Here is a 19,265-nt window from a genome sequence, read left to right as displayed (position 1 = left end):
AGACCTGGGCAATGTACGACCATATCCAGCCCTCTGATTGATTCAGTCCGGCCTGCTTAGCTTCACTAGGGAGGTGTGTCTAGAGGTGCGTGTCTTAGTGCCGGCAGGACAGTGCAAGAAGATGGAGACATGTGTGGTGTGTGCCCTAAGGTACTGAGAGGGGAGGGAAATGTGAGATACAGGGTGGAGAGTGTGTGTGTGTCTGTGTGTGTCTCAGTAACCTAGGGGAAAAGATGGAAGGGGAATGTTATACTGGGGCAGAGATGGAGGAGGAACATGAAACTGGGGCAGATGGAGGGGGGACATGAAACTGGGGGTAGATGAAGGGGGCACTTAAACTGGGGGAACATTAAACTGGGGACAATTGGAGGTCACATTAAACCTTGGAGGTAGCTGGAGGGGGACCTGTCTGCCTCTAGTTGCCCCCAGTTTATTGTCACCCTCCAGCTACCCCTACAGTTTAATGTCCCCCTCTAGCTGCCCAAGTTTAATGTCCCACTTAATCTGCCATTAATTTATTGTTCCCATCCAACTACCCCCACTGCTAACATCCCCCTCCAGCTGCTCCAGTTTCATTTCCTCTCTAGTTTCCACCAGTTTAAATTGGGGCACAAGGAGGGGGACGTAATACTGTGGGGCAGTTGGAAGGGAACATTATAATGTGGGGACATATAATGTACGGGTGACTGTAGGAGGATTATACTTTGTGGGGGCACATGGAAAGATGATTGAGAATGGGCAGAGTTAACATAGAAGTGAGTGGAGCTAAATTTGCTGAACCCTCTAGAATAGTTTCAATTTCTTATGCGGCCCCATGGGAAAATTAATTGCCCACCCCTGTTCTACACCAATGGGAGTGGCAGACACAGTCAAGTGCAGCATCACATCATTGAACCCTCCTTGTTACAATTATGTGGCTATGGAAGAGCAGGGCACCAAGCTGGCACCACCACTGATCTAGTATTTACCACCGATTTAGTAAATAGGTCTAAACTTGATCTAAACTCTTTTCTTCTTCCTGTAGATGTTGGTCATACATCGGAAACTTACGAAGAGGAAAACAGCAACTTTCTCTTGGACAAAACTGTGATAGAATAGCCACAATTCAGCATGAGTTTCTCCATTCTTTGGGATTCTGGCACGAGCAGTCACGTAGTGACAGGGATGACTATGTCATTATAATGTGGGACAGGATTCAGAATGGTAAGACTGCATCTTGTTATTCCAACTTCAATGAATGGTCCCTTATTATATAGGTCTCTAATACAGTATATTGCATGTATATAAAGCAATGCTCCATGGCTGCCCTTCAAATGCAGTGAACAACATGCAAGGTTTAGGACACACCCCACCTCCAAGATGTCTGGGAAAAAATAGATGTTGGCTGTTTTATGCACGGCTCTCTCAATAGTGAATTTGTCAGTATAGCTAAGCATCACAAGTACTGCTCAAATAGTCCTTACAGAAGTCCTTATTACTAAAGTAAAATTGGCCTTAGGCTACGGTCACAAGTGGTGGAAAAGTTGCCTTTTTTGTTACAGATTTTGCTGTGCTTTATTGAGCAAAACCCAGGAATGACTACAAAAGGATTGGGAAATATATAGTAAGCACTTATAGGTCTCAATTCTGTTCTGGCTCAGAAAAACTGCTGCAAAATCTGCAACATAAAATGCAATGTGGGTCCTCAGCCTAATTTCATTGCACGGATATGTTACCTACATGTTCCCTGATCATGGAGGTCCAACCACAGGAACCTTCAATGATCATGAAAATGAAGAGGCAAATGTCCCTTTGCCACTTTGAACAGTGTAGCCCTTGTCCAACTGCTGGGCCATGGACAACTATGGGGAGTTAGGATAAAAATTTCAAAGATGGCTGCCATGTTCCAAATAGCGATGTAGTACCTTTATTCTACCAGTGATTCTCAGCATTCGGACCCCTACTGTTAGCAAGCAATGGCAAATCTTTCTTGTATGCTGTCACTTGCCCTGAATGGAATACTCCTTTAGGGGATCTGGAGGTATCTGTGTTATTAAGCCTAGCTTAGTTTTCATTGGAGTGTATTATCATTTGCTCGGAATTTATGAATCCTAACATTTATTGTAAACTAGTATAAAACATTTAACAAATGACCAGATGAATTTTATTTTCACAGGAACGCAGAACAATTTCAATACATATGATGACTCACGGTCCAATTCCTTAAATGTCCCATATGACTACACGTCAGTAATGCACTACAGTAAGACGGCCTTCCAGGTTGGCTCTGAACCAACCATTGTAACTCGCATTGCAGCCTTCAGTGATGTGATCGGACAAAGAATGGATTTTAGTGACTACGATCTGGACAAGCTTAATCGACTGTACAACTGCTGTAAGTTTCTAGCTATTCATAACTTGCAAGTATGGATCTAAAATATTGCTAGATATCCTAATTGTTACTTTACACCCAATGTGGTGCTCCAATGATGCAAAGATTTGGAGTTGGTGGAGGCAATGAAAAGTCCACTTTAAGTCCTATGCTATGCATATATACTGGAAAAAACTCCTTGCAGATATTGCCAAAGAACTCTAATCAATAATCATAAGCGTGTCCTATTGGCCTCTGGAATAGCATTTTTTTATGCTATTTTATACAGATGTTTTGGGGGTTCTTTTGTTTTTTTACAATGGTAGACTATTAGGGACACATCCAACTAAATGCCTTCCACTGCAGATATACATCCAGAGACACTTGCAATATACAAGTGTATATTTCAGACTGAAGAACCTTAAGATGATGTGAACAGAGCCCTAGATTTTATGGCTGATATAAAACAGCACTGACTGCTCCTTTCTTCCTCAGCTACATTCATTACTTTCTTGGACTCATGTGATTTTGAGTATAACAACATCTGTGGAATGATACAAGGTACGGAAGATAACGAGGATTGGCAGCATGTTTCTCAAGTGCCTTATGCACCAAGCAATGATCACACAAACCTGGGAAATTGCAAAGGTAAGCCTCTTCTTATCTCCTAATATAGATTACTGCTCCATACCTGACTTTATGGATCACTTGATTATATGAACTCATAACTCTTGTTATAAATCAGGGCTCAGATTACATATAATAGATACACACATGCCATAAGTTTAGTCAGTGGTCCAAAGGGTGGGGACACAGTTTATCTGCAGATCATCTAGGCTTTAGAGAAGCAATTGCCAAATTAGTTGTGTAACCTAGAAACTTCACCAACAGGTTTGTTCAGTACTAAGATCAAGTTAGATCACCGTATTGTACCTAATATATGAACTTAGGCAAATATATCCAGGAGCAGAAAACAGTCTGGAGTCATCTGGACCATTTAGTACAGGCTGAAGGCAACCCCAAAGGTGGCATTTAACTTTAGGTCCATGCAAGGGATGTTGTGGTAGAATTTGGTTATGATTCACAAACTAGTAATCTCACCTTATTGTCTGTCAGCACCCAATACTTACATAACCTTCGGGTAAAGAAAAAGGGCTCTGGCTGGACAAGACAACTAACACAGGACTTGTATCATGTGTGAGGTACTCCGAATGACCTCAAAGCAATCCATTTATTTTATAGAAACAGACCTTACAATTAAAACTAGGTTCTGTATAATGGAAATTGTGTCATTAAGACATTGCTTCCAATCAGAATTGCCATAACATATGATACATGCATATGTTAAATGTATAGTGCCATATATAGAGCACTCTGACCAGGCAAAGAACCTTGTTTCAGATTATTTCACACATTGTGCAATGGGGCGAAGGAAGACATACAAAAATGAACCAAAGTACCAACGAAGTGAAATGATTTTTAATCCTATATGTTCCACAGATTATTTTTATAATGGAGTTCTGTGTAAGAAAATGGAGCTCAACTAAAGGCGTATTTTTGTTTATTTATCTAATGTGCAATACGGCACATTTAAGCCACACCCCTGGCGTGAAGTCGAGCCCATTACCTATAAGCTACAATCATAACAATCATAATAATCATATGCAAGGTATATGGGACAATTTCTTGTTGTAAATAGGACCAAAATTCTGCTGCATTTAGCTTAACAAATCTGCCTAGTAAGCTAAGGGTTAAGGATTTACAAGGTCATTTTGTATCCCAACGTTTTCTACTATTTTCATTGAGTCTTTTAAAAAATTTTGCTCAAAAGAAAAATCTATCATGTTTTATAAATTAATGTTTTCAATCTTTTTCCGGCAGATAGTGGTTATTTTATGCACTTTGACAGAAGTAAACTGAACAATGGGCAGAGAGCAATGCTGGAAAGTCGTCTCTTTTACCCAAAGAGAGATTTTCAGTGCCTGGAATTCTTTTATTACCACAATGGGCATGAAAGTGACCAACTTAACATCTGGATACGAGAATACACAGAAGCCGCACCAAATGGCACACTGAAATTCATCACCGCTGTCAATGGTTAGTGATTTTAATATAGCAACAAATTTGATTTCAGTATTTTAGTACCCATTTTACACAGTCAAGTGCACCTTATATACATAATATATGACTGCCTGATAATCTGGGATATTTTGCAATTCACAAATTCTGAATGAAATGGATCAAATCTAAACATCATTATAATTACTTTCTTCATATGCTGTGATGTCATAGTGTACACAATAATGTTTTGTGTGTGCATGATGTATGTACTATGATGTTTCCTTGTGTACCGTTTGCTTGGCTTTGTGTTACTTGTATCACTGTTATCACTGTAGTGAATATGTGAACAAACTACATTTCCCATGTTTCACTCTCTGTGATTGATGCTCACAGGAGGAATGAGCTTGCAAAGGAAACATCACAGCAACATGTGACCTCAGATATGGGAGTAATTTATTACCTGTGAATTCATCGCTGGGGAAAGTGGAGGAGGGAGGGGTACACAGAGAGTGAGAGCAGGCAGATGACTCATGGGAAATGTAGTTTGTTCATAGACTCACTGCATGTAAATAAAGGTAATACAAGGGGTCTCAAGTAAAATAAAGCCAAGAGAAGGATGCACAACCGAACAGTGAGTATTTAGCACTACTGTGGATGTATTTGCAGATAATTTTTGGAAGCTGGAGAACCCCTTTAATTATGATTATAAATTAATATATTAAAACACATGTACAACAGCTTTGCAATGTGAAGTTACTTTTCCATTAAAAGCTGTAATAATACTAAATAAATATAATAATGATGATAATAATAATAATAATAATAGATATATTAAATACATTGTAATACAGATATGTGCTTGAATTCTAACTGGCTGCAGACTGAGAATTGTTGCGGCAGCTCTCTGATGAGTATTTCGTCTTTACAGGTCAGCCACAAGATTACTGGCAGCTATATCACGTCCCTTTATCCACCAGTAACAAGTTCCGTGTAGTCTTTGAAGGAGTCAAAGGAGGTGGAAACGCCAATGGAGGGATTTCAATTGATGACATCAATTTTTCAGAAGCAAAGTGCCCACATCATATCTGGCATATCAGAAACTTCACTAACCAGCTGAACGCTGAAAATCCGGAACTTTTCAGCCCACCATTCTATTCCAAGGATGGCTATGCTTTCCAAGTACAACTTGCAGCCAGCACTTCAGGACCTCTGCTCTACGACCTAGGGGTATATTTCCATCTCATCTCTGGGGAGAATGACGACACACTGCAATGGCCATGTTCTCTAAGACAGGCAACCATGACTCTTATGGATCAAAATCCAGATATTCGAAAGCGAATGTCAAATCTGAGGAGCATCACAACAGATCCTTATCGCTTGACAGGTAAGTTCTAGATATAAAAATATTACTGGATCTGAATGTTTTGTCCAAATTTTGATTTCAAATCTCAGACTTATGATTTTTTAATAAACTAGTCAGAAAGATTTCACACTTATATAAAACAAAGTAAACTTGGATTCATTCTAATGGATTGCTGCATGCCAATTAAACCTGCGGAAATGTCAGTGGTTTCCCTATTGGTATAATTGAAGCAGAAAGTCTGCAGAGGAAAACTCTGTTGGCTTTATGTGAAAAGTGTTGTGGGAAAAACTGAGATGCGTTTCTGCTGCGTTTTTTTTTTTTACTTCGCCCACTATATGGGGCCTTAGCTTGAAAAACAACAACAAAGAATACTTATAAATAATAACTAATAATAATACTACAATAATGCAGAATAATGATTCACAATAATTAATACATATAAATAATAACTAACAATAATGACTCTGTGCATATATATATATATATATATATATATATATATATATATATATACACACACACACTAGAGTGCAAAAGTTTTACGCAGTAGAAGAATAATGCTGTAAAGTAAGAATGGTGTCAAAAACAGATTAGTTTATTTTTGTCAAAATGAATGAAAGTGAATGACCAAAAGAGAAATCTATGTCACATCAATATTTGGTGTGACCACCCTTTGGAGCAAGAGTCCTGGCAGTGATGATTTTGCCTCTAGAAGGCAGCATACAGAGTGCACTGTTCTCCTAATTACATCTTGGAGAATAGATTTGCATATTTTTTACCCAGAATCCCTAGCGGAGCAGGAATGACTTGTAAGTCTCTGTACGCCTATGTAGGCACACACTCTCCCTAATGTGTATGATTATCCCCTGACCCTTGTATTTTTAAGATATTCACATTTTTTAAGACACTTTTACAACTTGGTGTGGCTTTACATGAAGTGGGCATGGCCTAAATTGTGACACTGCACATTTTTCTGCAGGACACTAAACCAACTAACAGGAGGTGTAAAGTTACACCAAATAGTCAAAAAAACGCAACAGATTTCTCAAACAGCATCACATAATTTGACCATTCTTGTGCAGTCTAAGGCTGTCTAAGTTTGCATTGTCCAGCTTTTAGACCGGGACACCACGGGACGGAAACGCTGTGATTTGCCCGTGGCTTAAACGTTGCAGGAAAAATCTCCTGTGTTTTCCAGTAATGGCAAACTGAATGGGATACTAGTGAAAATGGCGCGGTTTTGGAAATCTCAGCATGCCAATTATACCTACAGAATCGCAGGCGGTTTCCCCATAGGAGGAAAACGCTGCAGTTTTTCCCGCAGCGCTTTATTGCTGTGGGACGTCCCGTGGGGCCTTAGCCTTAGACAGTATTAATAAACCTGCTGCAATATTTTTTCTGCATTACATCTATTATACTAATGTATTGTACCTCTGCAGCTACCTAAGGAAGGATTGTTATCCTAGGTTCACACTATCGTCATCTCTACGTTGTACTGGTATGTCAGCGGACCAAAACAATGGAGAGGTGGATGGTTAAAATAGCGTTTCAGGGCAGGGTCCCACACTGAAAAAACGCAGCATTTTGTTCACAGTGGAAATATCTAAGCAAAAAATGCAGGGTTTTACAGTACCTTCAAAATGGATGAAATTCCTGCTAATCCCATCCACACATTGCAGAAAAAAAAAATCTGCAGTGAAAAACTGCAATTTCAAGAACATTTGCTTTTTAAAAGATCACAGCATGTCAATTGCACCTATGAATTTTTTCTGTATGAGTATAATTAACGCAGAAAGTTCACAGAGGACAACTCTTCGGACTTTCTGTGAAAAACACTGAAAAAAAACGTAGTGAGATACCGCCATGGTCTTTCCTGCAGCGTCTTTTTGCTACAGCTCACTATGTGGGGTCTTAGCCTCAAAACTGGAACTGGCGGAGGAAAAAGTAATCCGTGCAGGACTTTTTCCTTCACCAATTTTCAGGTGCACATTGCATCAGTCTCCTATAGAGTCTCAGTGCAATGTGAACGTAGCCTTTTGTGGTAATGATAGGAGCTCTAGTAATGTAGCTATATCACAGTTCAACTTTGCACATGTAAATATTACTATAACACAGGAAAAGAAGAAATTCACAAAATGTATTTTCTATTTCCAGGTACTGGTTCAGGACAATATTTCTGGGATAAACCTTCAAAAGTTGGTAACCCTTTCCTCTATCCTAATGGAACCCAGTACTTCCGTGGACCAGGATTAGGAACGTCAGCATATATCACACACGGCAGAGTTACCAGCAGAGATTTTCTTAAAGGGGGAGATGCATTTATGTTGTTATCAGTCGATGGTAAGTAGAACGTCTAAATGCTTCGAATGTCTAATGGTCTAAAAACAAAAATTTTCCTGGCAGCCACAACACATTACATAGAATTGTTTTATAGTTAACATTTAATTGTATGTTGGGCATACATAAGAGGAGGATGCTATTACATGCGCTGTTTTCACCTTTGTCCGTGTGGCTAGACTAGATCAAAAAATGTAAGACTCTTCTACCAGACCACTTTCCCATTGGGAGTGAAGGATTGAACATATTGAGACCCTCATGCACATTATATAGCAGGTTGATACAGCCAAAATCATCAACATTTTTATGTCTTAGGCCAGTTTTTAGCCAACATTTAGAGTATAGTACAATGAATGCGCTTATTCTATGGCTTAGATTACTGTACATTGGTTATCTTGTAGAATAATACTAATATAGGAATTTTCTAGCCATACAGAAATTGGTGGCAGTGGGTATATATTACATACATTATTGGAAGTAAGCAGATATCTTGAGGCCAGGATCCCATGTGGTGGAAACACCGTGAGAAAAATCGCAGTGTTTTACAGTCAGGGCAAAGTGGATGGGATTTTAGCAAATCCCATGCCCACTTTGCAGTATAAACAGCGCTGTGGACACACTGCGATTTCCGAAAATGGCACCGTTTTGGAAATCGCAGCATGTTAATTATACCAACGGAAACGTCAGCGGTTTCCCCATAGGTATAATTGAAACAGAAAGTCTGTAGAGGAAACCTCTGAAAACTTTCTGTCTAAAGCGCTGCGGGAAGAACCATGATACGTTGCCGCCATGATTTTTCCCGTTTTTCTCTTTTTTTGCTGTGGGATGGCACGTGGGGCCTTAGTCTTACGAGGTTTTCTGGGTTAAACATATTATTGATCTATCCATAACATAAGTCATCAATATCAGATTGGTCCCACACCAGGGACCCTCACTGATCAGCTCTTTGCAGAGATCTCCAGCATGCAGCAATAACACAACTGTATAGCTGACTCTGTTCTCTGCATGGTTGTCATGATGGTTTTTTGCAGTTTCTGTTCACATGAATGGTAGTTAAGCAGCAGTGATATAGTATAACCATTATACAGAAAATGAAGCTGTACTTCTGGCTCCATTCTCTGTACTCATTCTGGTTCTTGCAACTGCTATGGCAGCAGATGGGGTGATGGGATACTGGTTGTCTAACCCCCAACAATCTGATAATGATAAGCCATAACAGGTTGACTTTCTGCCAAACCATCAATAAACTCTTCACAGCAGATTTCTCCTAAAAATCTGCTCCATTTACCTGAATTGGGTTTGTTTTGTCTGCAGACACCAAGATTTATGGAGATTTCTTAGACAGTAGCATAAATTTCTGTACAAAGTTGTCTACATATGAATATTCCCTAATGTTGCTGAATTTCTAGGGTGGTTTACAATAATTTATGGTTACCAGGACATGTAGCCAGGAAATAAACATATTTTCATAAAATCTAATTAAAAAAGCTGAAGTTGAAGGGGTTGTCCCATCACAAGGATCCTAGCTATACTGCTTGTTAATGTGGATGTAAGACTTTTCCTAAATACATTGCTTCAGCAAAACTGCTTTGTTTGTCCACTATATCACTTTATTCATGTCATTGTTGACACAGCCCTTGACTTATCTGCTCAAAAGTCAAGTGATGTATCTGCCTGCTCTCAGGGGGGAGGGAGGAGGGGCTAAGTGCAGGGGAGCAAGCCTGTGTTTCTAGCTGTTCCTGTGTCTACACCACACATGTGACCTAGCTCCCTGCTCTCAGATAGAGGAGGGGAGCTGCTTGCATTTCTGAACTCGTCTTCTGTTCTCCCATTTATTAGGTTAGCTAATTCAATTGTGTTCATTATGGCAGAGACAGGCAGTATTGTGCATATAGTGTTTGAGGACCTTTGATGATATCACAGGCCTTTCAGCCGCCCCATAGGATCAGGCTGTGCGGTGGGCGGAGCTACACACTAATTTGGGGTGGAGCAAAATGGCAAGTTGCATGAAACCCCGCCCACCAAATGACACAAGAAACCAGGAAGAAAGAAGATTCTACAGCAGTGAAGACTGGTGAGTATGCGACGTGGGAATACCCCTTTAAGTAAAGGTTAAAAAGTTTTTAACATGATGACTGTTTTTCAGACCGATTTGTGGTTTTGTGTTGTACACGGACCGACCAAAATAATTTAGTTTCACAAACTGTATTAAGCAGAAAAAAATGTAGTGTTTACAGTCACTGTGTAATGAATGGGATTCTAGCAAATCCCATCCCCACAGTGCGGCAAAACACGCGCAGTGGCCATGCCGAGTCAGTTATACCTATAGAAACACCAGCGGCTTCCCCATAGGTATAATGGAAGCAGAAAGTTCAAGGAGGAAACCTCTGCAAACTTTCTGTAAAAGCTGTTGCGGGAAAAACCGTGATGTGTTGCCGCCGCCGCAGTTTTTCTTGCATCGCTTTTTTGCTGCGGGGTGGTACGTGGGGACTTAATCTTATTTAGTCTTTTAAAATTTAGCCGATATGTCAAACTGGAGGACTGGTGCAAGTGCGATATTATTATTGTGAGACATCTGAGCCCTGTGACTTTTAATTTCCTGCTGATAGGCCCCATCTTCAGCTAGCATAGATATCACAGACCACCCAAGAGGCGATATAATTGTTACTAGACATAGCCCTCTTATAAGTGTTAGCAGTGGCGTAACTAGGAATGGCGGGGCCCCGTGGCGAACTTTTGACATGAGCCCCCCTGCCAACCGACACCGAAGACCTCGACTGACCCCCTCCTCCGCACTCTATTACGTCCCTTAGTAAGCCCTGCACACAGTATTATGTCCATTAGTGGCCCCTTCACACAGTATTATGCCCCATAGTGGCCCCTGCACACAGTATTATCCCCCATAGTGGCCACTGCACATAGTATTATAGCCCATAGTGGACACCCATAAACAATTATTATACTGTATATAATAATCAGAGAGTATAATAATCAGAGACACGGGGGGAATAAAAACATAAAAAATTACTGTTTCTTACCTGTCCCCCGGCTCCTACGCTGTCTTCTCCGCTGCCGTCCTTCTTCTATGACGTCGGACGTCACATGACCCGGGAAGCAGGCCGGGTTCATGTGACGTCAGACAAGTAGGAAGGAGGCCTTTGTAGGATCGTGGAGAGGTAAGTAACAGTGTTTGTTACGTTCTGTTACCTCTCCCGGTCCGCTGATCATTATACTCGGGGGTCTGCAAAGACCCCCGAGTATAATGATAGCAGCGGTAGCGGCTGTCACCGGGCCCCTAATGTCCCAGGCCTTGTGGCAGCTGCCTCCGCTGCTATGGCGGTAGTTACACCCCTGAGTGTTAGTACATCTCACTCCAGCAGTCCTGATGATTAAGACTGACGTACTATGCAGCAGTCTAAATAAAACATCCCCGTGTCCTTTATAATTAACATATCATTATTAATAGAATTGTATCAGGGATGTAATAAATACATATATTTTTACATACTGAATTTTTAGATTTTCATCATCTTTAAAAAAACATAGGTTGTTTTTTCACATAGTGAACCAAATAGTAGGGCAGCATTCTCTCAAGATATGACGGTATGTAAGTCAACTAACTTGTATAGCTCCTATTATCTTCTTTAGTGTTAAGGAGAGCATTCCTTTCCTTATCATACTGTTCAGCTTCTACGTCTATTATATGATAGCTTTGCTTTGTTGTACCTTGCCCTGACAGTCAGCATTTTTCTGCATGAAACATTATATATTATATATATAAAATGACAAAAACAGAAAGGACAGCACTGAGCAGATCCTCGTGTATTACCACTGGATGAGGCAGATAATAGATGAGCAGATAGCTTCTCACCTGGTAGGGTTGTGAATACGTCACAACAACCCTAAATGCATGTAACACCTATATGGTGAGAGGTCAGGGCAGCTGCTGGAAAAACGGCACGAAGACGTCGGGACAATGGGATAGTAAAGACCAGCCTACTCACAAGATTAGGCAAAGAAATAAGAAATAACTGGAAACTCTTTATTGGACAATATACACAACGCATTTCGGGCCAAATAACGTCCCTTTCTCAAGTGTGGATATTACGCTGGATACAGACTGGTGCACATATCACATCATGTTGTGGCTTTTCAGACCTGCAGCAGATTTCTAGCAGAGTCCAATGGAAACTAAAATTTACAGTAAAATCTTGGGACAGCTTTCCTTAAGTGTTTCTCCGTCATTCGTCTGCAAGAGAAAGAAAAATGGTCCGCAAAATGGTGAAGAATCACACACAGGTATTATCTTTCACCAGCTCTGTGTGTGACAACAGCCAGAAAGGTCAGAAAGGTGTCAAATCCTGGGTAGAGTAAGTGCACAGAGTAAGAGACAAAAGACCTCCGCCAACTCTGCGCTCCCCTGCCTGACTGCACCACAGCCCGCCGGTACTATTTAATGAAGCTGCCAGGTGAGGATCGGTGAGGCGTCGATTTCTCAAACTAGAGACTCTAATGTACTTGTCTTGTTGCTCAGTTGTGCAGCGGGGCCTCCCACTTCTCTTTCTACTCTGGTTAGAGCCTGTTTGTGCTGTACTGTGAAGGGAGCAATTTCTCGCATGGAATAGCCTTCATTTCTAAGTACAAGAATAGACTGTCGAGTTTCACATGAAAGTTCTCTTTTTATGGCCATTTTGAGAGTTCAATCGAACCAACAAATGTAATGCTCCAGCTTCTCAACTAGCTCAAAGGAAGGTCAGTTTTATAGCTTCTCTAACCAGCAAAACTGTTTTAATCTGTGCCAACATACTTACACAAGGGTTTTCAAGGGTTTTCTAAATATCCATTAGCCTTCTTACACAGATAGCAAACACAATTGTACCATTAGAACACTGGAGTGATGGTTGCTGGAAATGGGCCTCTATACATCTATGTAGATATTGCATTAAAAACTAGATGTTTGCAGCTAGAATAGCCATTTACCACAACAACAATGTATAGAGTGTAATTTTGATTCATTTAATGTTATCGTCATTGAAAAAACTGTGCTTTTCTTTCAAAAATAAGGAAATTTTTAAGTGACTCTAAACTTTTGAATGGTAATGTATCAACATTGATATCCAAAACTGATATTCAACCATCAAAGGGTTAGATACACAGCTCAGCACACAGTATCACACATCGGAGGATTAGATACCCAGCACAGCACACAGTATCACACGTCGAAGGATTAGATACCCAGCTCAGCACACAGTATCACACGTCGGAGGATTAGATACACAGATTAGCTTACAGCATCACATGTTGCAGGATTAGATACACAGCTCAACACACAGTAAATATATGTAGAGTGTTATTGTGACTGATGTAGTTATGTCCTTCATGTTTCACTAGATGTCACACATCTTAATACCACCCAGCCTATACCTCCGTCAACTCAATCTCCATCAACTACAACTAGAACTCCAAATACAGCTACAACTACAACAACAACTCCAAATACAGCTACAACTACAACAACAACTCCAAATACAGCTACATCTACAACAACTGCGTCAGGACCACAACCAACGGGACCTCCAGGGACTAACTTCTGTCCTATCCAGGATTGCAAAAATGATGGAGTCTGCATCTTAATAAATAATGAGCCAGTTTGCAGGTACAAATACTATTTCTAGTATTTCTTTTACAAGTACTAGGTCTTGATAGGAATAGTTGTACTGTACTTTTTATGTATACTAAAGCTTTACCATATAAGATAAGTAATGAACATCAGGGCTGTCTATAGGGACAAGCAAGGGGTGGGAATGGTCCACATGCAAAATCTTCAAATTACTATTACTGACTGGCTGAAGCATTTACAAAAAGGCCATCACTGGAGGTTTGGATAGTTTGTAAACCACTGGACAATGGGTATTAACTCATCACTACCCCTGACAACCAGTTAAGTGGGTGTCTTTTGGGCTAAACATGTGGATGACCTATCTTAAGTAAAGTTCATCAATACCAAATCAGTAAGGGTCCGTCTGGCATTCCCACAAATCAGTTGTTCATGGTAGGTAATGTAAAGAGAATGGAACAGGAAACAGACGACTGTTCAAAAGACCCCCAGACCCCTAACAGACCCCCAGAACATGATAGAACTATGATTACTCAGCCACTGTATGACAGGATCATTCAGTCATGTTTGGTCAATTGAAAAAGCAATACATTGGACCACACCAATACCAGGAGACTTGGGGGGGGGGGAGGGGGGTGTATAAGTGTACACCAAGAAAGCTCACTCTTATTCGGAGGTTCACAGGCAGACACTGTGATGGAGTCTCCAAGTGAAACTCCGCCACAAATGTGAATTTAGCCTGTTTATAAATACAAGTATTCAGGCTACATAGTATTTGTCTTGCCAGTTTGAGCATAACATGAAACTAAATTGTTATTTGTATGTAGGTGCAAAGTGACTTCAGACTGGTGGTATGTTGGAGACAAATGCGAAACCAAAGTTTCCAGCAAGGACACAGTCGTGATTGCCGTGTCATCATCCGTGACCATATTCGTAGTAATGTTAATAATCACACTTGTTACGGTGTACTGCCTTAAAAAGAAGAACAAACAAAAAATGAAGGATGTTGAGAACATCGTAAGTATATTGACCTCATTAATACAGAGAGTCGACTACAAAGTTATGATGGAAAAGAATAGTGGGCATGTTATTTTTGTGTATTTTCTAGATTTAATGATTCTCTAAGAATTGTCCTCACTGATAACATATGTGAAACCATTTTTCCGAAGGATGGGTTGTGTATCAGGTTATTGGCCTGAGATGACAAAAATTAGCACATGGCCTCCTCCCCTCTACATACACTGATATAGTATACAAGTGTAATATCTTAGTTGTATTTTATTGAGTGTACAAAAAAACTGGCTTAAAAAAAACAAACAAAAAAACTACCCTGACCAAATGTCATTGCGTTTTACAAAACTGCTGTGTGTGAAACTAGTCTCAAGATCAAATTATTCTGCGCATCCAAAATAACATAGGTTTAAGACTCTGGTCTAAGAACCATTAATAGCACATAACTAGTAAAGAGCATCAAGTCTATACATTATATATACTGACCACTGGAATTCTTTTCTTACAGAAAACCGCAATGTGAACCAGATAAAGGATCCCGAATATAAAAGTGGGACATCTGCTGCAGTCTTGGATCATGACTTAATAAACCTGAGAATCATTGTCTCCATTGCTTCTTCATATACTGTATATACCTGTGATGGGTCACATACTGCCAGTCACTGCACACAACATTCAGCCAAGACCTGAACCTACATATAGGGCTTGTTCCTTAAGGTTATGTTCACATCTGCCCATTGCAGATTATGTAATTTTTCAAGGGGAAAACTGCATTACTTTGTCCATGAAAAAGACACCACATCCGAATGGTGCTATCGTACTTCAGTGGGGTTTATAACAAAAACCATGACAGGTGGGAACTATGTCTAGAGCAGGGGGTAGGCAACCTTATGTACGGTGTGCTGATGTAAATTAAAGAAAAAAAAAAATCAAGGACTGTGCCACACAATTTGTCATCAAAATATGTCACCTAAATACTATACAGTGTTGGCCAAAAGTATTGGCACCCCTTTCAGATAATACTCCTTTCTTCCAGAAAATGATTGCAAGCACAAACTCTTTGGTATTAATATCTTCATTTATTTTGCTTGCAATGAAAAAACACAAAAGAGAATGAAAAAAAAGTCAAATCATTGATCATTTTACACAAAACTCCAAAAATGGGCCGGACAAAAGTATTGGCACCCTCAGCCTAATACTTGGTAGCACAACCTAACAAAATAACTGTGAACAACCGCTTCCGGTAACCATCAATGAGTTTCTTACAATGCTCTGCTGGAATTTTAGACCATTCTTCTTTGGCAAACTGCTCCAGGTCCCTGAGATGTGAAGGGGGCCTTCTCCAAACTGCCATCAAGAGATCTCTCCACAGGTGTTTTATGAGATTCAGGTCTGGACTCATTGCTGGCCACTTTAGAAGTCTCCAGTGCTTTCTCTCAAACCATTTTCTAGTGTTTTTTGAAGGGTGTTTTGGGTCATTGTCCTGCTGGAAGACCCATGACCTCTGAGGGAGACCCAGCTTTCTCACACTGGGCCCTACATTATGCTGCACAATGTGTTGGTAGTCTTCAGACTTCATAATGCCATGCACACGGTCAAGCAGTCCATGTTTGACTGTAGGGACCGTGTTCTTTTCTTTGTAGGCCTCTTTTTTTTTTTTTTTTTTTTTCCCTGTAAACTCTATGTTGAGGCCTTTTCCTACTTTTGTCTCATCTGACCAGAGAACATTCTTCCAAAACGTTTTTGGCTTTCTCAGGTAAGTTTTGGCAAACTCCAGCCTGGCTTTTTTATGTCTCTGGGTAAGAAGTGGGGTCTTCCTGGGTCTCCTACCATACAATCCCTTTTCAGTCAGACGCTGACAGATGGTACGGGTTGACACTGTTGTACCCTCGGACTGCAGGGCAGCTTGAACTTGTTTGGATGTTAGTCGAGGTTCTTTATCCACCATCCGCACAATCTTGCGTTGAAATCTCTCGTCAATTTTTCTTTTCCATCCACATCTAGGGAGGTTAGCCACAGTTCCATGGGCTTTAAACTTCTTGATGACACTGTGCACGGTAGACACAGGAACATTCAGGTCTTTGGAGATGGACTTGTAGCCAGTGGCGTAACTAGGAATGGCGGGGCCCCGTGGCGAACTTTTGACATGCCCCCCCCCCCCCTTCCTGACCGACACCGAAGACCTTGACCGACCGACCCCCCCCCACCACGCCGCATTCCTGCATGCTCTATTATGTCCCATAGTGGCCCCTGCACACAGTATTATACCCCATTGTGGCCCCTGCACACGGGATTATGCCCCATAATGAACACCCACGAACAATTATTATACTCTGGGGTGTTTTCAGACCCCAGAGTATAATAATCGGAGACCGAGGGGAGATAGACATATATATATAAAAAAAAAAGTTACTTACCTGTCTCCGGCTCCGCTGCAGTCTTTGCTTTGGTGGCGTTGGCCATTTTTAATAACGCATGGATGTCACGTGACATTTCATGCCCTCCCTCCATCTGCCCCCAGTTTCATGCACCCCTCATCTCTACCTCCATTTTCATGTCCTCCCATCCATCTCTGCCCCTAGGTTACTGTTGCTCCTCACCACACATACATACACACTCACACACTCTCCATTATGCATCTCACATCCCCCTCCCCTTCAGTACAATACAATACACAGAGCACCCCCTGACTACTATTAGACAGTCATTAGTAACAGCAATTGCAGGCAAGTCTGAATACAAACAATGTGTAGAGTACTGATCCAGCTACTGACACTGACCTCCCCCTTCTCCTAATACACAGATCTCAGTACACTATCTTCTCCTCCTAATACACAGATATCAGCACACAGACCTCTCCTCCTAATACACAGATATCAGGACACAGACCTCTCCTCCTAATACACAGATAGCACACACACACACAGACAGACACTCTCCATCTCCCTCCCCCTCATTACCTAGCAGCACATCTCTCCTTCTCTTCCAGGACTGGACGGGCTATAGACACGCCCACCTAGTCATGTGACGGATTATGTCACACAAGGTCCTACAAGCTATCCCCGCTCTTATCGCAGTTACAACAGTTTGTCTGTGATAAGATCGGGAGTAGCAGAGGTAGCTGTCGCCGGGCCCCTAATGTCCCGGGCCCTGTGGCAGCTGCCTCTGCTGCTATGGCGGTAGTTACGCCACTGCTTGTAGCCTTGAGATTGCTCATGCTTCCTCACAATTTTGCTTCTCAAGTCCTCAGACAGTTCTTTGGTCTTCTTTCTTTTCTCCATGCTCAATGTGGTACACACAGGGACACAGGACAGAGGTGGAGTCAACTTTAATCCATTTCAACTGGCTGCAAGTGTGATTTAGTTATTGCCACCACCTGTTAGGTGCCTCAGGTAAGTAACAGGTGCTGTTAATTACACAAATTATAGAAGCATCACATGATTTTTCAAACAGTGCCAATACATTTTTCCACCCCCTTTTTTATGTTTGCTGTGGAATTATATCCAATTTGGCTTTTTGACAATTCTTTTTGTGGTTTTCCATTGAAGACAAATTAAATGAAGATAATACCAAAGACTTTGTGATTGCAATAATTTTCTGGAAGAAAATGAGTATTATCTGACAGAATTGCAGTGGTGCCAATACATTTGGCCAACACTATATTATAAATGGATTTGCAGCTGTAATACAGACAGTAGATTACCTCAGTATTACAACTCCATGAACCCGAAAAAAAAAAAAAAAAAGCACAGCTGAATGCCAGGACCTCTATACACAGTATAATGCTCCATATTTGCCCCCTTTACACAGTATAATGCTCCTTATTACTACTGGGACCGCATGTGCCATCCCATTGTAGCTAGCAGGGTCTACGGATGGCCCATTACAGCCATGTGCACGAAACCTGAGCGCAGAGAGAACCTTCTGTAAATCATGAAACCCCTGCACCAATCTTAGGCCATCGCCCATATTTATATTACTGAAAGTCAAAAAAAAAAACCCTCTTGCTGTATAAAATCTGTATTATGCAAGCAGAATTGCATGGGAGACCTATATATCAGAACGCAGTGTGCGCCCCTCTAGTGGCAAGTGTAAATTTTACCATGAGGGCCTTTCACATCCTCAGGGCACGTGTGGTATAATACACTGCTAGAAAGCCAACAGTGCGCTGAATTCAGCACACTATGGGCTTTCCCGTTCTGTGCCCCCGGTGAAGAGCTATCAGTGCCAATACCGTAGCTCTTCACTGTCAGAAGGACGTTTGACAGTCAGTCAGGAACGCCCCTCGTACTGCGAGATGGGGCATTGCTTACCACCCAGCGATGACGCTGAGCGTTGAGGAACTCATCCATAGACGAGTACTGGGAGGGCGTTCCTCACCGCTCAGCGTAATGGCTGGGCAGTAAGGAACCCCCCTCCCCTCCTCACAGTACAGTGCAATAGGTGATATTGTGAGGAAGGGCCTTTCTGACACTGAAGAGCTACGTTAACGGCACCAATAGCTCTTCAGTGGGGGCACAGAACGG

General features: G+C 41.2%; 1 protein-coding gene across 1 annotated transcript in view; it reads left to right on the top strand.

The window, feature by feature from the left end:
- LOC142201314 (meprin A subunit beta-like) overlaps positions 1-15,345 on the top strand; it is a 37,120-nt gene extending 21,775 nt beyond the window's left edge. Inside the window, exons 7-15 of the mRNA XM_075272151.1 lie at positions 1,025-1,203; positions 2,156-2,374; positions 2,846-2,998; positions 4,232-4,447; positions 5,340-5,795; positions 7,929-8,114; positions 13,503-13,767; positions 14,556-14,745; positions 15,248-15,345. Of these exons, the coding sequence (XP_075128252.1) occupies positions 1,025-1,203; positions 2,156-2,374; positions 2,846-2,998; positions 4,232-4,447; positions 5,340-5,795; positions 7,929-8,114; positions 13,503-13,767; positions 14,556-14,745; positions 15,248-15,262 (1,879 nt within the window). The 3' untranslated portion in view covers positions 15,263-15,345. The remainder of the gene's footprint in view (positions 1-1,024; positions 1,204-2,155; positions 2,375-2,845; positions 2,999-4,231; positions 4,448-5,339; positions 5,796-7,928; positions 8,115-13,502; positions 13,768-14,555; positions 14,746-15,247) is intronic.
- Positions 15,346-19,265: the final 3,920 nt, after the last annotated feature.

This window comes from Leptodactylus fuscus, chromosome 4 (genome assembly GCF_031893055.1).
Source record: "Leptodactylus fuscus isolate aLepFus1 chromosome 4, aLepFus1.hap2, whole genome shotgun sequence".
NCBI classification, from domain to species: domain Eukaryota; kingdom Metazoa; phylum Chordata; class Amphibia; order Anura; family Leptodactylidae; genus Leptodactylus; species Leptodactylus fuscus.
The sequence above is the reverse complement of the archived record's forward strand: the minus strand, read 5'-3'. Positions and strand labels throughout refer to the sequence as shown.